The sequence below is a fragment of the Ambystoma mexicanum genome, chromosome 8 (genome assembly GCF_040938575.1).
Source record: "Ambystoma mexicanum isolate Mex_15411 chromosome 8, UKY_AmexF1_1, whole genome shotgun sequence".
NCBI classification, from domain to species: domain Eukaryota; kingdom Metazoa; phylum Chordata; class Amphibia; order Caudata; family Ambystomatidae; genus Ambystoma; species Ambystoma mexicanum.
In genome coordinates, this window is record NC_090929.1 from 1,558,670,281 (window position 1) to 1,558,695,963 (window position 25,683).

The 25,683-nt window shown below is 42.7% G+C and overlaps 1 protein-coding gene across 1 annotated transcript in view; it reads right to left on the bottom strand.

Moving 5' to 3' along the window:
• The window catches only part of XPNPEP1 (X-prolyl aminopeptidase 1), a 297,380-nt gene that overhangs the window by 200,431 nt on the left and 71,266 nt on the right, over positions 1–25,683 (bottom strand). Inside the window, exon 3 of the mRNA XM_069611759.1 lies at positions 17,943–18,067. Within this exon, the coding sequence (XP_069467860.1) occupies positions 17,943–18,059 (117 nt within the window). The 5' untranslated portion in view covers positions 18,060–18,067. The remainder of the gene's footprint in view (positions 1–17,942; positions 18,068–25,683) is intronic.

Genomic DNA, 25,683 nt, shown 5'->3' on the forward strand with positions numbered 1-25,683 from the left:
AATACACCCTGTGAATATTTATTTACATTTCTTTGCACCACTGAGTTAATCATTTTAGAAATTCTTGCATTCTATTCCTCTCTATGCCTTGTTAGAGGGTTAATTGGATTCTATTTCTCTCTACACGTGTTTCACCACACCCAATATGTGGCCCCTCATGAGAGAAATTATTGATCTCATTTTTTCAATAGATTATTACCATTAAGTATTCAACTTTAAACGCTAAAAACAAATTCAAAGGTTTTTGAGTCGAATTATATTACATTAATAAAGAGAAACTGTTAATTAAACATTGGTTGAGTGAGGTCTACTCACTAATATGCTTACATTAATTTTGTGCCAAGCTTGTGTCAGATAGAAGTTTTTCTTGGAATGATAGCCCTGTATGAGAAAAAGAGGACTCCTCAGTCGCAATTGTTATGCACTTTACAAATTAAGGGCTTGTTTAGTTTTCATTTAGTTTTCATTGGGATGTAAGAAGGGAAATGTTTAGTTGGTTTTATGGTAGGATACCTGTGGATGAGGATGGATATGCTAGTTCATCCTCTAGCTCGAGCCCGGAACGCCAAATCCGTGTGGTTTCGGTGTTCCAAGATGGCCGCTAAAGTTTTATGCCTGCATGCAACTTCATCGTGCTCTGGATACGATGTTGTGAAGCTCCCATAATTCAATTGTAGGCAAAACCGTGACTGCTGCAAAAATGTTACTAAACAAATGAAATAAATATTTATCCACCATTATTTAATGTCTGTGCTGAGTTTTCATGAGTGGGTTGGGCCCATATTTTAGGGCTCATTGATAATCAATTGTTGATGTAATTGCTAGCTTTAGAAACAGCTGGCTAGATTATAGCTACATACTAATACTACTCCATTGGTCTTTAAAGTTATAGTTAATAGGTTTGCGCAATGCATCATAAGCATCCAAACACTAGGTCTACTGTCACACTCACTTTTTCTCGCCTTATTGAGGCTTCATGTTGGTTGATTTCGATTACCTTCCTAGAGAGTTAATTCGGAATCCTGCTTGTATGTGCAGTCTATACACACAATTGGTGTTAAGTTGCATACATCTTAAATTGAGTTCCAAGAAATTCTTAGATTGGACGGTGAGAGACGGAGAGAAATTCAACATTAAAACGTATCAGTCCAGTGTTCGAAGAATAAAGAAAAGAACAAATAAAATAGGATAGAATGTCTTATTTGTACCAGAAGCATAATAGGTTCTGTACCTTATGTTGATTCAACAAACGAGTATAGAACGCATTATCTTGATTGAGTCCTGTAAAGCATGTTAATTCATTTAGTTTATTTTTGTAAAAGTAACAATTCTAGGTTTCCCCCTTGGTGGCATGTCTATTCTTTCTAGACCCACTACTTTAATGTTTTCCAGTTTATCATTGGGATGTTCTGAATTGAAGTGCACTGGTAGTGGGTAACGGGCGTCTTTGTTGACTATTGCTCTGAAATGTTCCATTATTCTTATCTTTAGGTTTCTTATTGTGATTCTAATTTACAATTGTTCACATAACGAATGTATTCCAATGACAAATTTAGTATTACAATTAAGTGATATATTGTTTTTTTGCTTTCCATTTGGAAGATCTACGAGTTGTTCCAGTCATCATATTTGGACAAATTCTACAATTTGCACTATGGGTGGGTGCATCTTCTGCTACTCTCAGAAACCTGGGCATAATCTATGATGATCTCCTCTTCATTCCTAAAGCAAATGTTACTAGTCCAAAAACCCACTTTCTCCTCCAATCTCACTTGCCCTCGTCATAGGTCACAGGTTAGAACTCAGAGTCCTGATTCTCATAACTGTACTATTACAGCACCACCTACCTGGGGAATACTAACAAGATAACCGACTAACTTTAACTCCTAATTAACTAATCTGCTAAAATGACCTTGAGAATCAACATATGCTATACCCAGCATTAAAAGTTGCTGTCTCAAAGAGAAACAGGTTTGTTCTCAAATGGCTCGATGTAACACACCAAGCACTAAATGTGAATAGCCTTCCATCGGACGCGTACCCCATCAAGATCTTCAAGACTGGTTTCACTCTACAGGCTCGACACCCTCGATCCCCAGCATAAAAGAATCAAACCTGAAGGTGAAGCTCTAACAGGAGTTCAACCCTCAGAAATGATCATAACAAAACCTTCAATCGGAGCACCCGTCAGGCCTTTCCCAACTCATATTGATCCCTACTTAACACAGGGTCTCGCCTCCATGAGCCGCTGCCTAATTCTGTGCAATGTATTACCCGAGGAAACGTGTACTTTGGTTAACAAGTACATTTTGTTAATGTACTTACTGGGTTTGATTTACCTCTCCACTCCACTAGTTTTCCACTCTCTCCATCCCAGACCCAGTGCCCACCCCCTTTCTTCCCAGAACACAGCACCATTCTTTTCCATAGCACCTTAAAGCAGCTTAGGGTTTCTATATGTTCGTATGTGTAAAATAACCACCAACTTTAAAACTTTAAAAAAATGAACCTGTCGTTTACAGAGAATAGAGCAATACATGGTTTCCGTTAAGTTGCAGACTCAAAACAGTTCCAGCTACATTGCAAGAAATAGACAAGGATTTTTTTTCTTTATGTACTTTTTTCACAGACATTGTGTTGTACATAAAGTAATAACAGGGTTATGTCAAATGTCACAGACCCTACATCTGTTCATTTTGTGGGTCGTATTATTTACAAGTTGCTTTGTTTTTATGCCCTATAACTTATTAATACAAAAACATTTACAAAATATTTGGCGCATACAGGAGACTGCAGTGAGCATTGAAGTACATTATAGCACACAAACCTCAACAACAGACCAACTCGTTTGCAGCTTGCTCAAGGATGCATAATTGGATAGGGGAATGTTATTGGAGCAAGCACAATAATTTACTGGAGTTCATGTGTTCCTCTTTTTTTAAACGTGCACGCTTTAACCGACTCATCAGCCCAGCCACCGTAACAAAGAACTTGTCCGCAAAGATATGGATGAACAGAGGATTCTTGGCCACTGAGACAATCACCGCTGATGGACTTAAGCTACAGAATAATGTACACCCAAAGCTCTTCAAAAGTTCTATGGTTCTAATTTTTACAACAAAACCGAATTAACCATTTTTATTTTCACACGTCAAATGCAAGCAACAGCAAACTCAACAAATTCAATGAAAACTTAAACTGTACAATCAGTGTAGGTGAACAATGAGACAGTCTGATTATAACAAGTAGGTCAAAAACAACATCAAGGCATTAGTGAAAGGGAAAAAGATATTTTTTAAAATATTTCACAAAAACATGCAATTTCATAAATAGTAAGATAATTGAACGAGAATAGGTATAATGACATGGATAAGATCATATTCGGAAACACATCTTAAGGGTAGCTTAGCCATATAGATCTAGGAATGGACCCCATATGTCTTTGAATTTATCAGTGACTCCAGACTGCTTGAAAATGGAAATTGGCCTGCTCGTATGTTGACCCAGACAATACTTACTCCACCGAATCATCGATGCAGAAGGAAGAGGATGATATCCAAGCCCTTAGAATCATCTTCTAAGCGAGCATACAGCTCCGGAGCAGCCCAATTATTTTACAAAACGGAACATCCTCTAATGAAGACACATCCACAAGAATGAAAAGCGAAGCTTTCCTTGCGATAGCACAGTTCAACATCAGGCTCAGCCTCTCATAAATCCCTTCCCAAAAGTCTATGGTTCTCTTGCAAAACCAAAGTAAATGACTAAGTGAGCCTTTTGCCTGCTTGCTCTTCAAGCATTGGTCACTCTCCAAAAGATGTCTCTTAAACATTAGTTCCGGAGTCCAATATGTTCTAAAGAGGATTTTGGTTTGAGATGCCCTCAGACCCCAATCCATGCTGACCAAACTGACATAGTTACAGCATCTCTGCCAGCAGTCTGGGTCAATTGATTTATCCAGATCACCAGTCCAGACATTTACAAGCTCAGACTCCCCTTTACGATTAGAAAGCAGAATACCATACATAGTGGCAGCCGGATGGACTGCGCGTCCACAAAGTTCTGGTGCTGACCAGGCCAAATTCTGCATTGCTGTTGGCTGAACAAGAGCAGTTTTCGCTGCAATGATCCCCCCCCCCCCACAGTTGCCTGTATTCTGCATAGGTACAGTCTCTGAAGTCAAAATCTCTGCACAGTTGTGTGAAGAGAATCCATGCTACGATCTCGAACAAATCCTTGATGTATCGAATACCGCCCCGGAACTAGGGTGGCCTGAAGATCACTTCCCCTGTATAGTTAGAGCCAAATGGAAGCATCTTGAAACCGGTACGGATCACTGTCCAGCTTTTGGGAAATACAACGCCAATATTCCTGCAAAAAGAAAGTCAGGGGACTCAACAGCTCAGATGTCCTCGAAACCATTGACAACACGGCCTTGGGTTCCAGGTGAGACACATTATTAGACTCCAATTCAAATTCATGCCACTCGCCCGGGTTCGTTTTTGTCACTCGACACAGATGCCTAATAGTAAGTTCGGCAAATTCATACCACCCAGCTTCAATGGGAGTGGCTTCTTCCATAGGGCTAACCTGGGCGATTTGCCATCCCATAAGAACGTCTGAATAACTGCATCTATTTCCTTGAACAGACTTAAAGCGTCTTCATTGGAACCATTGAAAGTATATAATGGACTCTTGGTGCTATGTTCATTTTAATGCTGTTACTTTTGCCCCAGAGGGATAGTCTCAATACTGACCATCTGTCGACAATCAGTCCTCAGTTTAGGCATTATGGAGTCCAAGTCGATCTTCAGCAACCACGTCATCCATGGACCAATCTAAACACCCAAGTGTCTCATCTTCCCAGGGCTCCAGTTAAACTCCATTTGGTCAAACATGCATTGCAGGCAAGTTCCTGTGACGGAAAGTATCTCCGATTTGTTCCAGTTGACCGTGTAGCCAGATATCCCAGAGAAACACCGGATGAATGGGATGCTAGAATCTGGGTCACGCACAACCACTAGTAAGTCATCCGCGTAAAGCCAGATCTTGTTAGTTCCAAGGACACGAATATGGTCATCAGACCTCAGCATCACAGCTAGGGCTCCATTGCCAGAATATACAGCAAATGTCAAAGTGGGAATCCTTGCCTAGTCACCCTTTTCACCCAGAAGGAATCTGAAACAAGGCCATCAGTAAGCACACTGGCAGTGGGGTCTGCACAGACAAACCCTACCCACTGCCTGAAATTCGGGTGACTCCCATTTTCAAAAGGCATTCGAAGAAGTAGGGCCACTCAATCCTATTGAAGGCCTTCTCTGCGTCAAGCAAGACCACTGCAACGGGAAGCACCCGCTTACTTCCTTCGTCAATTGTCAGGAGTCGTCTTCTCATATTATCCGCAATGGATCTTCCGGTGAAAAACCCCACCTGGTTCTCTTGCACTAGTGAGGGCATGATCAACTCCAACTTTTTGTCTAGTATTTTCACTAAAAGCTTACAGTCTGTATTAATCAGGCTAATCAGTCTATATTTCGTACACCGTGGCAGAGATTTGTCTTTCTTCAACTGGACCGTCACGAAGGAACGCCTCATGGTATCTGGCAACAGCTCAGTTTCAAATGAAGTGGCAAATATGTCACAAAGCAGCTGAAGGGCGCATTCTGATAAAACTCAGCCGGCAGTACCAGGTATCTTGCCACTTCTCAGCGTAGAAGCTGTAGAGCAAACTTCTTCCAATGATATTAAGGTTTCAAATGAAGCAGCAATGCCAACCGTCAGCCGTGGAACCGAAATATGATTAAAAAAGGAATTTGAGCCGTGCCCACATGTTGTCACTTGTTCATAGAGATGTTCCTAAAACCCTGTAAATACTCCATTTATGCCCTTTTGATACGTTATTAGGTTATCAGATGTATCCCATACTGCCGTAATGTTCCTTTCACTTTCGGCTACCTTCAACCTATGTGCAAGCAGTCTTCCAGCCTTTCTCGCCGTTCTCAAAATAGTTAATTTTACTTCTGAATAATGCATAGTCTAGCCTGTCAGAAATTATCTTGTTCAGCTCATACTTCTTTCTGAGTTCAGATTTCACGTATTAGTTGTGACGGACAACATAGTACTTTTCAAGAACTTTAGCCTCCTTGGACAGTCTCTTCAACTCTCTTTCCTTCTCCTTCCTACAGCATCCCATTTTTGACATCAAAATTCCTCGCATGTACCATTTCATGGATTCCCAAACTGATGAACCTGCGACATCATCAGTTCTATTAATTGCAATAACGTTTTCAATTTCACACACAATCTCATCCTTTATCTGGACGTTCTGTAGGACAGCTGTGTTCATCCTTCACATGAAGGTCTTAGTCGGCATGCATCGTAAAGAGAGGCATATTGACACTGTTGCATGATCAGTAATCCCAATGAGTCCTATCTTTGAATCATAGTAGCTCAGTGTTACGCGCCCCAAAAAGATCAATGCGTGAATAGACGTTATGAGATGCAGAATGAAAACTGTAATCCCTTTCCGACGGGTGTTCTAAACGCCATATGTCGGCCAGTTACAGTTCAGCAATCGAGTTTAAGTGACCACCTAACTCCTTGTTTGCATCCTTGACCTGTCCCCATTGAAGCGGTCGAGCATTGAGCATTTCATTTACAACAAAACCAGCATCTATATCTTTTGGTGTCTTCAACAATTCAATCCATCAAATTGACCGATTCACTTTAGGATGACTGCACACACTAGCTTGTGTTCTTTGGAAGCATACAAACTGGCCTAAGAACTTTGCTTTGGTGCACATAAAGGGAATGGCTTCCTTCAAAGTTATTTTAAACAATGTGTAAATCATGTACACACTTGTGGGTTTCTTGACAATGGGGAGGTGGAGAGCTTCAAGGCGGGAAGGGAACAAGGGAATACAGTAATCATTCTTTTGAAGTTTCCGAATTATCTAAAACAGAAAAGCTATCATACTGGGCCTGACAGCATTTCTCCTAGTGCAAGTGCATGAAGTGTTAATTGCGATCAAGCTAGGGCGGGGGGACAGGAAAATGAAAAGAAAAAAGGGGGGTGGGGGACAAGACAGACGAACATTACTAGTCCTAGTACATTTAGGTCATGCATGTGTACAGATGGAGGTGCGAGGAAGAGGGCTTGGTGGGGGGAACAAACGCATTCAGCTCCAACAAGGCCCTGGGTTGAGTGCAGAGAGGTTGCCTCCCTCCTGGAGCCTAAGCTGAAAGTGCAGTAATGATGAACATAGAGCAGTGGCCCAGAGGCAAGTGTAAAGACTGATGGGGGCTGGGGGCACTGGGACCTGTCCGGCTCTGGAGATGAACCAGGCAACCAGTCAGCAAAAACAGAACAGAGTTAGGGAGGAGAAGGAGGGTGTAGAGAAAAAGAACAGAGGTTTGCAGGGGAGAGCTCTTTTGGAACTTTGTTTTGGTAAGCCAGTGCCTGCAGCGTGGGAGAAGGGTCCTGAGCTACTTTTGATGTGTTGTGAATTGGTACTTGAAACTTGGGGAAAGGAAGCCCGAGTTTCCTGAGAACATTTTCTTTGGAACTGTATCCTGAACTTGGGAAAGTGAGCTAGAGATTGCTCCAGACTTTAATTTGGACACTGTTTTGAGTTAGAATATCCCTGCACCACATTTAGGTATTAGACGTGAGAGAGAGCACAGGGTTTGACACAGAGTTTTGTTTTGGACTTCTGAACATAGACCTTACTTCTTTAGGTAGGGCAATTCCCACCATAGCTATAGGGCAAGTTAGAAGTTACACCCATCCAGGTATTTCAATATAGGTTTTCAAAACGGTTACATCTGTTGTCTGTGTCATCACTTGATACCATGCCTGTCTCACACCTGAAACGGTTCCAAGCACACACGTGTCTGGTCATCAAACCATATCTTATACCTCTCCTGACACACCTCTGCCCTCCGAATAAGCTCCGGTCTTATTACCATTACTGGGCCTGGCGTGACCAACCAGTCTAGAGCCAACTCATAGATGGGCTTTCTTCCTCTTATTGACACAAATGGCGACACCCCAGTTGAAGAATAAGGTGTGGTTCTGTATGCCCACACCATATCCCTCACCATCACAACATCCAACCGGGACAGGAAAGCTAGCTGTAATATCCTCTTCATCACTAGATTAAATCTCTCCACCAACCCATTCTGCCTGGGACAATACAGAGCCATGGTTTCACGTTTTACACCGGCATACTCAGATAATTTGCAAATACATTGGATTGAAACTGTACATCATTGTCTGCTGGCACCACCGATGGAAAACTCTCTCTACAGCATATACCATTAAAAAATCCACCATAGAAGCGGGTGTAATCTCGTCAGCCCAACCCACACATGGCCAATTGCTGTGGTAATCCATCAACGTGAACATTAAACTTATGCATTGATAGCATTTAGGCAATGGCTCAATGATACCCAATGCCACTTTCTCCCAGGGACATGTCAGCATCCGGATCAGTATTAAGGCGCCGTTCTACAGACACATGCGACCATTCACTACCATCTCAGTCCATGCCCGGCCACCAATATGTTTCCCTAACTCTTTTCTTAGTCATGTTATGACCCAGATGGCCCCTATGTGCCACCTCACGAATTACGGGTCACATGCCTTTGGGAGGCACAATCTTCTCCCCCTTATACAACAGATTGTCCTCCATCCACAACTCGCTCTGCACCTGATCAAACTGAACACTCACTCCTGAAGAATGTTTTTGGCCACCCTTCCTCTAACAACCTACAGGCCCTTTTCCATTCATCCATGGCACATTCTTCTCAACTATTTCGTCGGCTCCAAAACTGCACCTTGGGTAACATGTGCTACCACTGTCTTCTGCTCAACAGCCAACGTATGCACCTCCTCAATTGGCAATCTCGATAAACAATCTGCAACTAAATCCAGGCATATATACCATTGTGAAATGATATTCTTGCAGGGCAAGTGCCAACCAATTTATCGTAGGAGAGAAACACTTGTTGTACTCCCATCCAGCCACCCACCCACCCACAAGGTATGCACTAAAGGCTTGCGATCGGTCTTCAACAAAAATTGCATGCCCCAAAGAAAAAAAATGTAAAATTATTCACTGCCCAAAAGCAGGCCAATGCTTCACCCTCCACTCCTTTCTGCCCCTTATATGGCCCTTGAGGCGAACGCAATTATAACCTCCTGCCCTTCTGTCACCTGTGTAAGGACAGCTCCCAATCCTACTGCACTCACATTTGAGGTAAAACACAGTTTTCCTACAATGATCAAACATCCCCAGCATCGGGGCACGGAGAACACCTGCCTTTATTTTCTTAAAAGCTTCATCATGACACAGACCATGTACAAACCACACTTTTCTTCATTAAATCTCTAAACAGAGCACTCAACGTGGCAAGTGCCTCGACAAAATGAATTGTACTCTGCTAACCCTAGAAAAGCCTTCGAGGTGTCTTGGTAATGAGGCGCGGGAGCCTTTACAATAGCTTCTACCAGCTTGGTCTTCGGTCTGATGCCCTGTTCATTGATGACATGGCCCAAATCAGACACTTCCTTCACCTTGAACCTACAATTTTCTTTCTTGAATGTCAGCCCCGCCCTCTGAACATCAAAAAATACCTTCCTTGCACATTCATTATGCTGGTCTGCATCAGATGTGAAAATCAGGATATCTTGGAAACATCTCACATTCTGCATACCTCCAAACAATTCTATCATACACTGAAACACAGCAGCCGCAGAGGCTAGACCAAAAGGCATCCTAACTCTTTATGCTCTAAACTAAATCACAAATGATGCGAGAGCCCTTGACTCCGGGTGCAACTCTATCTGGTGATATGCGCTGCAAATATCTATAGTCGTGACGTGCCTTGCTCCGTGTAATACTGTTATCATTTCCTGCACCCTCGGAAGGGGGTGCTGATCAACACATATATTGTTGTTTAAGGAGTGCAAGTCAACACATATGCAAATGCCTCCATCCGTTTTCTTTAGCTATCACCACAGGGGAAATCCACTGAGCTGCATCAATGGGCTCAATTACATTCGCCCGGCACAATTTATCCAACTCTACTTTGAGTTTGTCTTTTAACATTAGCGGTACAGCCCTTACTTTGTAAACAACTGCCTTTGCATTCCTCTTCAAAGTAATCTTGTGCTGAAACCTATTCAAACAGCACATCTTGTCACTGAAAACGTCCTTAAATTCACTAGACAAATCCCCTTCCACAAGCATCACAGGTTCTTTTGCATTCGGGTTAAGGACAATTTGAAAAGATTTCTGATGCCTCCAACTCAACAGAGACACCCATTTGTCGTCCACATACAGCCTACCTACCACAAGCATTCCTGCCCTTAAATCCAATTCTCACAATCTTCAACCTCAAAATTCTTATCGGCATGCCCCCATATCCTCTAAGGTTAATATCTGAGGCTTCAAGCTCTGACCTCTTGCACCTTAAATTCTCAAATGTATTCACACTAACCATGGTGTACTCTGACCCTGAATCAGACATCCTGCGCAACTCATGACCATCTATCTGAACAGTGCATCAAGGTGCTGACACATCATGTTCATCTAAGGTGGCAATTAACATATCATTTACTTCCTCTTGCAGGAATTGAATATTGTCATCCACACACTGCACATCAGTGGTAATCCTATCACCGCTGCACAATTTTGCCACGTGACACATTTTTTGCATTTACTGCATACATTTCTGAGAGAAAACAATTGCTTGTAGAGATCTGCCCACTTGCGCCACATGCAAAACACTCCATTTTGTGCACTTTTGATTTGTTCAGCAACAGTTGTTTGAGATTTCCACCATCCGCCATATTTCATGGAGTCTGCCCCTTTTCTGCTGGTCTTGACATTCTTCACGTCCACTGTGTGGACTTTGCTTTTCTTCGCTCCAGATAAGGTTGCAGAGTAGGCTGCAGACTGCTCAGAAAGCTTTGCCATGCCCACAGCCTACTCTAGAATCAGTTCTCTAATCATCAATAGTCCCTCCTGCAGCGCACAATCTGGTCTCTGATGAGGCTGTCTAACGTTGCCAAAAGCCCAATTCTAGGTCCTTCCTCTTAAAGGCACAACATACCAACTCACTTTCCTACCAGATCCTTGTTGGTGAGAAAAATAAAATAAAAAAAAATGGCGTTCCAGGACATTAACGCAGGGCGCAAACGGCTGCAAAAGGGCTTGTTCTGTCGCCAGATAAACATCCCGTTCATCACAATCATCATCCCCAAAAGGAACTGGAGGGAGTCTCAAAAATCTTCCTTTCCTCCACGCCAAGACAGCTCAACTAAACGGCCCGTTTTCTCTCAACATCAAATGCTCTCCCCCACACGGCAACCAAATACGTGTAAAAAGTTCATGCATTTAAATGCAAGGGGGAAGGGGGGAGTGAGAGCATTTATATATATTACAATTTCATGTAAAAATGTTCAGCAAAGATGCATTTAGGAATCCAGCACATCAGATGTTAACAGACCAATTCTGCAAGTTAGACAAACTCCCTAAAAAAACATAGTTGCTATTGTGTTCTGAAACACTAGTCTTGTAAACGGACACTAGTAGTTTCTAAAGCAGTGTAGCTCGTTGGCCTTCTTGATCAAGTCAATGAAGACATTACTCTCTTTGCAATCAAACTAGCACTGGGCCCTTCCTCACCTAGCAGTCAGAGTGTTTGCTACTTGTCCTGTGCGACACGACGCACCGTCGACCTCACCCATTATACAAACGGAGAAGTGAGTTACAGCGCAGCATGCTGCCACAGGGCACGCACAGAAATAGTCGGAGTGTGACGGAACATCTTTAACGAGCGACTGTAATTAAGCACCAACATAACGACGCAGGACGGCGCGACGCAAACATGATCCTGTTCTCAGGCGGCCCAAAAACAGCAGATGGCCAGACGGAAGAGCCAGAGCTCTGCTCACCAGGGCGTCTATCGGAATACAGCAATCCAATCACAAAATGTGCAGTTGCCTTTATTTTTAATTGATGATCCACTGCGGCAGATGCAAACATGAAATACAAATCCACAGTCGCCAACTATGTCCAGTGCCAATGTGTGGCTTCAACACTGCCCAATATGATGGACACCTCCAGGGACACTGTCAGAGTCCGCTTCAGAGCATCATTGGATTTTCCCACTCTCAGGAACAAAGAATGTTCTCAGGGTCAACCATATTTCTTTCAACACACTAAAAGGCATTGAACGATTGAAACTGCACCCTCATTTGAACAGCCAATGCCAAATATTACACCTCTGCAAAAGCAGAGACCACTTTCACGAAAACCCCAATATAATTCTCCCTACTTCCATGATATGTGGAAAAACGTGTGGGTATTATTACATTGATAACATTTCTAAAATCAGATGCCACGTTGATACTCCGCCTTCTTAACGCAGCACCTCCATCCATCCGCTTCAATCGCAAGGAAGATGCCAACATGGTCCAAATGCAGGCCCATCGTGGGCAAAGGGCTGACATCCTAGGCCCGCAACATAGACTATTACATCTCACATCATCAAACTCATCAAAGGCCAAACAATATTGGCTCTCCAACAAATGACCAGTCTCTCCCCCTCACAAGGGACCTTCTCGCTCAAAACGGGCTTACTGCGTCTCAAAAAAGTGAACCTTGATGCCGAAGACCCATCTAACTACTGTCTAATTACCAGCCTTTCATTTCTAGTAAAGGGGTTATAAAATGGCCACTCTGCAACTACATGAACAAATAGAGCAACAGGTCTACCAGTCTGAGTTAAGGTCCAGAGCAACTGTAGAGGCCATTGGCGATGCGTTACAGTGTCGCACTACATATTAGCTAGGGTTGCTCTCGATAGGAACCATGGATACATACATACACAAACTCCTAAGGATAGTCACCGAGGCACAGACGTAAACAGCCAATCCCCAGCCTCAACACCCAAAGCATGTATGAACACAGCTAAAGTGCAACTCACATATTAGCTAGTTTGAAGAAACCTGCATGAAAAAAAAATGAAAAACGCATAATCTGGTGACTCGGCCTGATGTTGGTCCGCCCTATCTGAAGGTCTTGCGGCAGAGGCAATCTTCTCAGGGCCACCCGCATTTCTTTCAAGTAGACAGATAAAATATTAAGGTATGGGGAGTGGGCGGGAACGGGGGTGGGGGGGTTCAAAGGTATGCAGTTATTGAGGTACATCCGAGGTCTTCCTGCCCAAGAGCAAATTGATTCACTCTGCTGTGCACTGCAAAGGACCACACTCACTCCAAAAATAATTATTTTGATGCACTTTGGTTATAGCCAGTTAGGAGAGGCAGTGGTTAGGCCACTGGAGAAGCAATACTACCCAAGTCATCAGTATCACGAATACGGTCTTCTGTGTCAATGCCCTTGCTAAACAAGAGTTGCCACTTCATTTGAAACCTTTATTTATTTGAAACACCATTGCCTTCAGTAGACTGCCAACAGCCTTCCCTTGTGCAGTGCCTAGAGAAGGGCACATTGTTTTATTACTATCCTGCAGCTTTTCATCAGTTTTAAGGTTAGCTAAAAACATCAGCTTAGACTCACTACCAAAAAAATCGTATCCACGTCGCATCAAAAATGTACGGGGTTGGAAAAGTAAGTATTCATTTTCCATTACAAGTCATGCCACAATTTACACGGCATACAAAATGTCAAGAAAGGAGATGGGAAGAAGCGAGAGATCTGAGCAGATGGAATAAACACCAACTTTCTCGCAGATGCTGTAACCGGGTGACCACGATATTCCAAACTGCAGCCTTAGGGTGGCAGACGCGGACGACATTCATTCGGGCTACAAAACCGATAACGCCATTTGTAGCTTGTGGTGAAAACGAAGGATAGCATTTAAACCCTTTAAAATTAGTACTTTTGGATTCGCCTCCAAATAGGCCCATTTAGGGACATATCAAAGCTTGCATTTTTAGTTTAATAGGTCCTTTCCAAAGGCTTTTTGAATGTTCTTAATGTTTGGATGTAGGGCTCAGAGCAGAGAAAAACGGCACCCTTTCCCATTCTCAAAAGAGATCCTTTTCATGTACAGTAAAATACTCCCCTCCCCCCTTCGCCCTCTCCCAACGGTGGCCTACAGCGTCACCTTGTTATCTTCACAGCTCAGGTGAAGGGAACACTTTGGAAGTGTTTTCTTCTTTCTCACCTTAGTGAATTTAAGATAATCTTACAGGTCCAAAGGATCACCCTCGGAGCCTCACCCCTAACTGGCGCTCCTGCAAGACTCACCCAAGCGGTTACATTCAAGCTCAACATAGCACACACCCTCTGGCACCGTTGCTGGAAATGTAACTGCTCTTCCAAGATACGAAAGGAAGTCCAACATTAAAGTTCACATCAATCTCTGCTCGGACAACACTGGTGTGCAGGCTTTCCTATCAATCTTCACTTTGTTTTCCAGTTTTCGCGTTTTAAGCTATTGCAGACTGCGCATGGCTAATACTTGGTCTATTTTTGGAGTGCTTCTTCCCTTGTGCCCAGAGAGGTTTTCATGTTAGTCGCCCATTGACAAAGTGGCCTGTTCGTCTTAGTGGGTTGCAAAACAAGCACTTAACTCATAGGATAATGGTCAATAATCTGGTTCTTTTATAAAGGGCATTCCTGTCGGACCGGCAATGCAGGACCACTTGGCTCCCCCTCCCGGGTGCTGATGCTGCTCCAAAATCCATGTAAACTAAAAGTGGGACCTGAGCTAGACTGACACATCCCAAAGACCGTCAGCTGAAGCTTAAGGAACAAGGAGGAGTCAGGCACTTCAAGAGGGAGAACTTAAGTTGTCAAAGCTGCAAACTAGATCAAGAGAAACCACCACACCAGATCCCAATTTCAAAAAAAGAGAGGCTGGAAGGAGGTGTTCAAAGCCTTCTAAAACATTAAGGGATCAGTTAGTAGACTGTGGTGGTAGACCAAACTGTGAATGCGCTCACAAACGCAAAACCAGCAGCATGGAGCAGAAAAGCATGGCATGAAGGGTAAATATTTAATCCAGGGTTGCCACGTTATCTGTAAGTACTCTCCTGGTGCTGAGAAATCAAAACATTTGCATGCATTTCTCTAGTACCGATACCATTCTTGTCTCAGCCACAACATGCATCTCTACTGTGAAAAGCAACAACACACAGCTTTAACTGCGTCACAGATTCTTATCTGTTGAAGAATTCCTCTTCCTACTATACTGGATTGTCCTCACCAATTCAAATCCTCGCCTACCCCGCTGTTTGCTGGGGCCAGACCTCTGTGGAATATCCCAAGTAGCAGGCGCTGATATTTTTACACTCTTGAGGCTAGGTAGCGGAGGGAGAGTTCTGCTTCACTTTCAGCCCATCCATGCCTCTGTAGTGATCTGGAGGGGCAATGTCCGCACCACAAACATTTCACCCAGGAAATTGCTCTGCAGGGGTTGAACAATACACACATTATCTCCTGGCCAAGGGATGGATGACCAGTGGAGAGATTTCAAACCTGCAGAACACCTGGAGAAGGACCATTTTCCACCCCTCAGGCCAGTCCTTAGGGTTATCCTCACAAAATCGGTAATCACACAAAGTACAATTTCAACCGACCACATTTTGCACATGCAAAAGCCTCTCTGTGAATTAGCCACATGTATATAATTTTTTACAACCAAACTGAGCAATATCAGATTCAGGCTTTCATCTTTTCCCTTTAGCTTACTCTTTCCCCAGCAAATGTCCATCATCCCCATACCACCAGTTTTCTCCTTTGGTTAAAAAACCCTTCTAATCCCTCGGTAGTGGAACTGCTCTTTCCCTTTTGGTAATATGCAAAGAGGTCCTGTGAGGGCCTGGATATTCAGTTTCCATGTGTTACTTCTAGTGCTTGGTCCTCTCCTCCAAACCCTCCACTTGATCCATTAATCTTAGTACAGGCTACTCTGATATACATGATGTATTCAGTTTCCTTGCACCAGCTGAACAAAACGTGGCTCTTAACTAAAGCTAAGGAACGGTGCAGCTGTTCATTAGATGTTGCCAGGAGGTGCAGGCAATGGCCCAGCAACTCTTGTCAGGCACGTTTCCTCTGTGTCCCAGAAGTCATCTTTACGTTTTAGGTTGTTCCATAACAATAGGCATCCAGCGTCCTTTTACCAGAGTCTAGTCATCCGATGTTCCTGCCTCATTATTCAAGGACACTCAGTCCAAGCACCAAGGTGTCTTCATGGAGGAGTGTGTCCTGGAGACTTGCAACTGACTATGTCCGGTGGATCAGAGGTTGGAAGGGGGGGGGGCACTGTGCGTCATAGTTCCCCTCTAGTCTAGAGTAGAGGAATATCTGCTGATCCAAGCAGTGCTTCTCCTTTAGAACATGATCATGGACAGATGACGCAAAGGAGCTACTGGTTGGCACCCTTCAGCTGGAGCAGTCTTCTTGAGCGTTTCAGTAACCGCACCAATTATTGACAAAAGGTAAGGTGCCGATTTCTGTATTCTACAGAAATATTGGCCGTCTACTGTAAACCCATCATAAGCATGGATCTTTTCAAACTTTTGGTGGCCAACCAGTCCTTCAGAGCTGCGGAATTCATAACTTACCAGGCTTCATCTAGGGCAAAAACACAGAAGCCGATTGAGCCTTCAATCCCCAATTTATAATTTAGTCACTGGCCAAATCTGATCTTGGCCACCACTGCCTCAGCCTTCTTGAGCATACCTAGCAATAGCTGTATCCTTTAAAAGAAATGAAACCAAGTTTAGCTACGAAACGCCTAAGGGCTTTCCAATACAAGAGTTGGAAACAAAGATATGTTGCCTGAACATCAGCCCCTATGTGGCAAACACACTCCAACAAGTATCTGTGCCAATCACTGCCACACCCTGGGTAGTATGATAGGTACAGAGGCAGGGTTATTTGTCCAGGCAAACACAGAGCACCTTTGAGGCACCCATACCGTAAGGTCACAATCACAGAGTCATGTCCCTTCTGTAACTTTAGTTTATGCCTCCCTATGGAAAACACATTTTTAGGAAAAAGCAAAACGTTCAGGGTCTCAGACAAGAGCTAGAGTTTAGGACTAAATGGCCAACAATAGGGAAGCTTAAGGTCCCACACAGATGAAAGGGCAAATCCATTTCACCCAAGCAGGGACAGAAATATCCACTAGTTTTCTCGCCTCACTCTTCAACTCAAATCCTCTAGCAGTGGACATATCTGGACTTGTGAACATCAATGGATCAACTACAGACTGTAGCCCAGCAAATTTGGCATAATAAGTGGCAGTTTCCACACTGCCCTCCTTCTTCTACCAATCCCCTGCATTTTAACCTTCTTACTCAGTCATCCCTGACTCTGCTCTAATAGACAGCATACACCTTGTCAAGACCACGACCTTGTTTCTGGGAGATTTTCTGTAAGGTACAAGGCCAATAAAATCAATCGGGAATGCACACTACACAGACTGAGCACATATCAAGCCGATCACACGGCCACATGCCCCATCATTACCACGCCTAGTTACAAATACTAAACACTGAGAATAGAACATAATCCCAAATGCAGTCTACACCTCAGACTTTCAATTTTAATTTATGAACACAACTTTGCACAAATCGAGAATTTATGGAGGGCATGCACTGAAACCAAATCCAACAATTCCCCCACCTCCATGCTTTACCCAACATATCTTTTTCAACCAGACCCCCTTCTAGTGCACCTACTCCCTAGCCCTCGGTCCCTATGCCCTCCCCCTCATACCACCCCCCCCCTCTTCCACCTACAAAAGACCAATGCCTGGCAACCCAAAACATAGATACAATACCTTCTTTTCTAGAGACAAACCTCCGTGCTGGCAGACCATTACGGTGGTTACTTGAAGAGTATAAATGCATATTACATTACAAAGATCAGATGTTATGAGGCGTACTGTACCTGATGAGCATCTCCAGATGGCACAATGTAAGCCTGGATTGGGTCCGGGACAAGTCCAGAGTTTTTCATCACCTGCCTTAGCTGCCTAAGCAGTTCTGTGGTAATCTTGGGAGTCATTTTGTCACCTGCAAGAAAGACGCCTTTCAGATTTTCACAATAAACAAATTCTTCTGAGTGAACAACATTACTACCATCTGTGCGGGAACACAAACTTACCTGTAGATATGGTTCAATCTCCGAAGCTTTCATCAAAGCGCTGCTTTGGTGATATACAATTCTACGAGATTATTTCTAGAAAGTTTGCAGCACAAACATTAAAAAGACAGATGTTTCACCATTATAAATGGCTTGGTACTAGGGGCATTCTAGCAATTACACACTGAATAGAGGGAAATATAAACATTTTCGGGCCAGGACTGTGGGATGTATCAACCCACTCATCCAAGCCCTGCAACATCACTGTGCATTGCTGGCAGCAGAAACATCATAATGGCCACTGGAAAGCATGCTGCTCGCTAGAAATCACCAGAAATTGCGCAGTGAAAACCTGAAAAATAGGCCACCATCTACTTTTGCCTATGTCAGTGATAACACAGGAGACCACTGCCAAAAACCACCATTGGGCTACCCACAAAGTAGCCTGAAACTACTTGGAAATAGCAATGCTGATTGAAAAAGAAACACAGAGCTGTTTGAAAATCCATTTTCTTGGTTGTCAAAAATTGCTAAAATCATGGCTCACAAAGCACCTAAAAGATCCAACCTCTTTGTTGGGTGTTCCACATCATTACTGCAAGAATCCACATCAATACAATATCAGCAAAAATCATATGTTCTCAGAACAAAATCCCCTTTTAAAGATCCTTGATGGAAAGACAGCTGTCCAAAATGGGTGTAATAACGTTGCTCACCTCTACCAGAAAGCCGGTGTTTTAAAACCATTTTTTTGTTGTAAAGTTGAACAATTGAACTCAAACTATGCCCAAGAAAGACTTGCTATCAGAAGCGTAAGAGGTGGATACAATTTAAAACTATATTCTGAAAAGGCATGAAGGAAGAAATTGTTTAATGTATGTGTTAAAAATGTGGGTTATATTATAAGAAAAGACAATTTGTAGACATTGAGTTTAAGAATTAAAAGTTTCCCACACAGTGCTTCAAACGAAGTTCACACCTTTTCCCTGGACAAAGGAAGCTTCCCCTGCCCTTGGCCAAGAGATTGACAGGATGGTGTGAACAGGAACTAGCAGAGGCACCCTGGCTTGTTGCTCTCAGTCAAGACAATGGATTCTTTGGGATGAATATAGGAATATGTTAAATTCGGGTGTAACTGTCAACAAAGTGTTGGCAGAAAACAAGACATGTGACCCTATGAGTCAGCTCAGCTCTAGGAGGCGGACCAGACTGAGATGTGAATTGAAAGCAAATGTATGTTTTATAAAAATGCTTATAACAAATTGTACCAAGCTGCCAAAAATGGGAAACTTTGAGGTTCTTAAAATGAAAAATTCCCTCACAATTTAGGACTAAGCTGGACGCTGTGCGATGTTCTGAGACCAAACCCCGGAATGTATTCATCTTGTACTGCTGTGTTGTTGCTATGAACATAAGAAATTACAGTAATATGCCCAGAGAGGATATGAATGCATGTCTAAAAATGGGTGCAGAAATAATGTTGGGAAACACACCAAAAGTGCAAAAAGTGGTCATTTGTGAACCAAAGCTCCTAGGAAGATAAGAGTTGGACAGAAATGTACGTTAGGCAATCTGTCATGCAATTTAGGTAGCATTAACAAGTTGTGTATATTGTAAATATGGGTTTTATGAAAAATCAGATATGCTGTACAGACACAAAGGGGAGTGTTTTCACCGAAGCCATAAACATGACACCGGGTGACACGCTGATCCTTTCTCCAGTCAGGGGACAGGAAATCCTTTGACCAATCCAATCCTTAGAGGGTTGGGCATAGAGAATCAGCTTCCCCACCCACTTTGGAAATACATAAATAAGGACTGCTAGGACAGATAGCACACACATTTTTCCACTACTCAACTGATTTCTTGGCGCAGCACCCTGCAGGAAGACTCCAGATGTAGAACCAACTCTAGAACCAAACTCTAGAACCCTGAAGCAGAGGCCTAACCCAAACTGAACTCTTTGCAGCAGGGCCTTCAGAATCTTTTGCAACCCGATTCTTACCCCTAAACTTCCACGGGGCCTAACTAAAGCATTCAACAGCCTGGACGAGCTGTTTTGCTTCTAGCTAAGAACCCGGTGCTAGAACCAAGGTCCAGACCCAGAAAGCAGCGCTGTATCCAGAACCCGTCAGATCCAGTCCAAGAGGCAATCCAGAACGCAGTGCAGTGCTGAGAGCAGATACCAGAGTTCCTGAGACCTGTCCGGTGGTGAGAGTGAAGCCAAACCCTTGACCAGATCTTTGACAAGGCCCATTCCAGTCCAAAGCCTAAGAGTGAGTATTTAGTCTAGAACTGTCCATAACCAATCTCTTAGTTTAAAGTAATCCTCTTCCATCCATTTCAACCTGTCCAGAACTGCATTATAGAATCTTGTGTCCATCCTGTTGATTCCAAATCTGTAAAGCGCAATCTGTCATTTTGAAATCTTGACTTTATTTCTGAAAATCTAAATTCACAAAAACCTCAGTAACTTTTGAACCGCATTTTAAAAATTTAACTGTCATTTTGAAGCTAAAATCCTAAGCTTTCCAACGAACCCAAAACGACATTCCAATTCCTTATACCTTTTCTGTAATCGCGTTTCACGCACGCGGAAAAATTGCTGCGAATTGCAATTTGGCTCCATTTCGCCACATGTCAGAATAGCTGTTTCTTGTTTGCAACTGCTGAATTTGTTTTCAATCTGATAATCCTTCATGAATTATTGCTAGTGTTGACCTGAACCAATCCAAAGTAATTCTCACTAGTGCTGAATCTCCTTTAGTGAATTAAAATCATTTTAGCATATTTTTCCCATTCATTGCTATTCCATTCAAAAGTATTTTTCCCTGTTTTAAAATCCTACCTGTTTTCTCTAAGCTTGCTGGGGGAACTGGAATTGAACTGCATTGTTGATTAATATTCCTGAAACCTGTGTGCCCTCATTTCCACCTCTTCATATTGCAGAGTGGGGGGAGTGAGTAATAACAGGGGAAAAAGTGATCATATTGTCTTTTGATTGAAACCATATCAAGTTTATTTCTGTGTTGCATTTTTCCGGTCTTGTATTTCCTTGAACCCATACCAAGTATTCTCTGCTCCCTTATCCTTCCTGTTCCTACTCGTAATTGATTAAAGAGTTGTTGATATTGTAATATTATCCAGTACTGATCACTGTTCATATTCATAAGTGTGCTATTCAGATATTATTCTATTCATAAACGTGTGATATATATATTGTTCAATTCTTCAAATAAACCTTTCAATTTGCAAAACCAACCTACTTCTTGGCTCAGTGAGGTCCGGGAGATCCAAAGAGAGGGGCGTTATATAAGGGTTCATCATCCAGATTTAAAGAACTTTGACATAAAAATATATAAATAAGGGCTTCCATTGGACATCCCAGACTAGGCATTGACTTAGTTGGAGTGCTGGATTGAAGTCACTTACAGGACACAAAACCAAAAGGAAGATTTGAAGGAGGGTGACGTCATATGAAAATCGAACTATTTGCATAATACTACTTTCATGTAGTTGTTATTTCAGGTATTGACACTTGCAGAGTAGCCTTATCTTTACAGGATTCGAAATTGAGGAGCTATTTTTCTCCTGCTTGTAGCCTAGAAGAGCCTGGTTAGTTTTATACCAACAGCTACCAGGAGATACTTTTGGCTCATCAGGCCAATGAATGCAGAACAAACGGAAGATTAACACTGTGTGCTTGAGACAATCTATAAAAGAGTATTAAGAGACATCTATATGACATTTTAAGCATAAGTGCTTTCTAAATGATGGACAAGTGTTACATTTGCATCTTATGTGGAAGTAAATTTGTGGAACGCCAGCTCCTCGTTCCGAAGTGATAGCTCCTGCTCACCAATTAATGCTGGATACCCAGGAACCGCTTTTAGCTCCTGCTTATCCAAACTGAATTTCGATACCTGTATTTACATTGATATTTTCGCAGTTGATTGCTTGTTTTCCCAAAAATATATGGATCCAATAATCAGTCAAATAACCCAAAATTGGCACATTTATTGCCGTTGAAGGAAGCAGATTTAGGTCAACTCGCTGCTCCTTTTTCCTCCAAGGGTTGCAGAGTTCTACTGAATGGCAGAACAGGGGTATAACAGTGCCTCAACATCAACATGTAAAACACAATCGTTCTCTCAGGGAAGCATGTGGGTCGAGCTTCAACTCGCTATCCAAGTCACTGCTAGCAAAGATCCATTGCTCAAATAGGTCTTGTTGGGAGGGATCATGAACAGCTCTTCAAACCTTAACAACATAATTCAAGATAGCAGACCGCCCTCCACTAATGGGAAAGGTGGTGCTGAGGAGACTGGCAGTAGCTGAAATTACTTTACGTACGCTTTTCTTGACTAGGTCTGCTCATTCTACCCAAGTGTTTCGAATACCCTGAAGTGGATCTGAATGAAATTCACCAACGACAAAAGAATATTTTAATAGAGAAGAAACCTTTCTATGCTGGGTAAAATAATCAAGCAGTTTAAATAAGACATGCATGAGTTAGCAACAGAGGTGATACAAGGGCAAAGAGATCGGAGGAAACTGCGTTTTGACTTATTTAGGTTATTCAGTAAGCATGGAACTAGCTCAGAGAACCAGCAGAACCATGTACACGGTACATCAGAGGTTAATCAGAACACACATTGGTGGCAAAGTTACAACACAACTGTGTTACATTACAGTGAAGCAACAGGAGCAGTAATTAAGAGGTGAGGTGGGCTGGAGGTGCGATCAGAGGTGTTATGGTAAATAAAGAAGGTGCCCCTTGGAGGAGTGTCTTGAGCTCACTGCTGAATAGCAAGAGGGAGGGTGAGTGCAAGCCTAATATTTTCACTACTCTACACTGGGTGTTTGGAGATAGTGTCAGCTTTTAATTCACTAGTGGTGTTGCTGTGTTATACACCATGCTAGAGCACAACACGAGTAAAACAACATTCATCATGAAACGCACTCAATGCAGGATCACATCTAGGCAGGTAGGCTTAATTTCCTGTGAATAATAATTTATAATTTCTGTTCTTATAGTTAGGATAGGTTATGTTATTGTGTATTATATTGCACCTCACTGCCATTTGCATGGTCTCTTGGTGCTAGTGGCACTAAAGAAAAGAGGGGCAGAGTATGGTTAGTGGAATCAGAAAGAAAATACAAAATAGCTTTGCTGCTGTGTCGATAGAGTAAACAAGTGCCACTAGCATGGTCTTCAGGCAATATGGTGGATATCAAAAAGATTGGTGTCAGAGAGGGTAGTGGGGAGGGGGGAAAAGGCGAGATAGCTTTGCTGCTGTGCGGATGCATGCATTTCTAAAGTACCCTGGTAGTGTGTGTGTGTGTAGGTCTTTTCCTAGGTGGTCTGTGCGTGTGTCAAAGTTCAGTGGATCCCTCTACTCCCAGGTCCGGCGGAATTGAATTCCAGGCTTTGAGAGCAGCAGCAAATAATGCACCCTTGAACATCTGGACTCCAACTGGTGAGAATTTTTGGATCTAAGGGTTCTGGGATTTGATTTATTCATGATGACTTCAGAGAGCTGAAGGCACGACCTGAGCCGTCCTTCTGGGAGCTCGGGCATGGCTGGGGATTTCTGTGGTCTTGCAAATTTGGACCTAGTGCATGCAAAGCCGCATTTACAGCGCAGGCCTTCCCTTCTACCTAGGATTACTAATATCTACGCAAAATATCGATGATGCTCGCACCTTGAGACACACCATGTAGTTAGACTATGTTTGATTATATTAAAATCGGATCCTATTATATGGGAAGGCGCCCCTTTCCCTGTTCCCCTCCCACCTGGCCCATCACAGTGCCTCGAATGCATCTTGCCTCACTTTAAAGAAGTGCCTGGACGGTGGGGGGGGTGGGGCTGCCCTTTCCCAACATCACCCCCTTTCGTTACTTTGTTTCTTAAATGTTTATTGGTTTCACAGAATTAAAACCTTTTACATTCACATCAATTCATATAATATCTTCTTTTCACCTTTTAACATCTCAATCAATTAATCTCCAAATTCCTATTACATTTGTCATTTCATCTCCTTAGGCCATACAAGTAATTACACAGTGCTATTTAGGTTTAAACGTCACATTCCCTCTCTCTATTATTCATTGCCTTTCAGCACATACTCTGCAAATTTCATCAACGCTAATACAAAACTCGCCCTTTCTTCCAGTAGGACCCATTTGCACCAATTTTCAGCCGACTGTGTTGAAATTTGTCCAGATTGGCCCTCCAGGTATCTTGATCTTTCTTCTACAAGGGCTTTGCAAGAGGTTACTAGATGAAAAAGTGTTTCCACAGTATCTACAGTGTGAGTTTGCCAGTTCAATTTTCTTCCTCGCCAGTTGGAGGTCTCTGGTGGCCAAAATGTTCAGTCTACATCGGAGCAGAAGATCTCTATAATGTGTTGATGGCAATTTTTGGAGTTAAATTGGTAGTTGGTTTAGGCCCTTTCGCTCCGTAATTAAGATTGGTCTCAATGTATCAGTTGCCCTGCCCTCTATAGTATCTATCCAATCCAACCATTGGAGCTTTTTTTCACTTTGGTAGGATTGGAGTTTAATTCCTCCAATTCAATATTCATACCCGACAAGAAGGCATCCAGCTTGTGTCTCCACCAAATCAAGCCCTTTTTCCTGTTCACATTCCTGCGTTTTGAGGATTGAGAAGGGGGCCAAAGTGTCAGTCAATATACATTTTATTTTCTATGTAGTGTTATTGTTTTCCACAACACTACGGAGGCCAAAGATTGTAGCCTCAGCTCATATCTTATGAGATTGTCAGATAGCACAGCGAGTAGAGCGCTCGCTTTGACATCCGTGCAGAGCCTGCCGACGCAGGTTTGAATACTGGTAGGGCCAAACTCAGTCTTTCATCCTTCTGAGGTCGATAAATGAGCACCACACACCGTGGGTAATAATAAGCAGCACTCAGATACCTGAGGGTTCGTAGCGCTATATAAATGCTAAATTATTATTATTAATATTATGGCGGGAATAGGAAGGGGATTAAGTAGTTTCAGGGTCCTCCGCCAGAAATAGCCCTCCAAGAATCCCCAGACCATAGCCATGATAGGATTTGATATTGTTTTTGCTGGGATTGGAACCCTCCTGTACGCTAGCGCTGGATCGGGTGATAACCCATTTTCAATTGGCAGTACGTTACTTCAATAATATTGTACACCTTTTAGGTTTTGAAAAAATATTATATTTTAAGTGCACTTAAAAATCCTAAGCATGTAGCTACATGCTTTGTATCGAGAACAATGTACGCACTGGGATGTATGTCACATAAGTGACAACCAATGAACGTGTGTAAACAACTGACACAATAAAATTTAATATTTTCAAAAAACCTAAAAAAGGTGTACAATGTTAATGAAGAACCTAACGTACTGCCAATTGAAAACGGGTTAGCACCCGATCCAGCGCCAACATACAGGAGGGTTCCAATCCCAGCAAAAAAACAAACATTTACTTAGAACTTGGACTGCAGGAGCTCTGTCCTTATTGGAAACCCACATACAGGCAGCAGGAGAT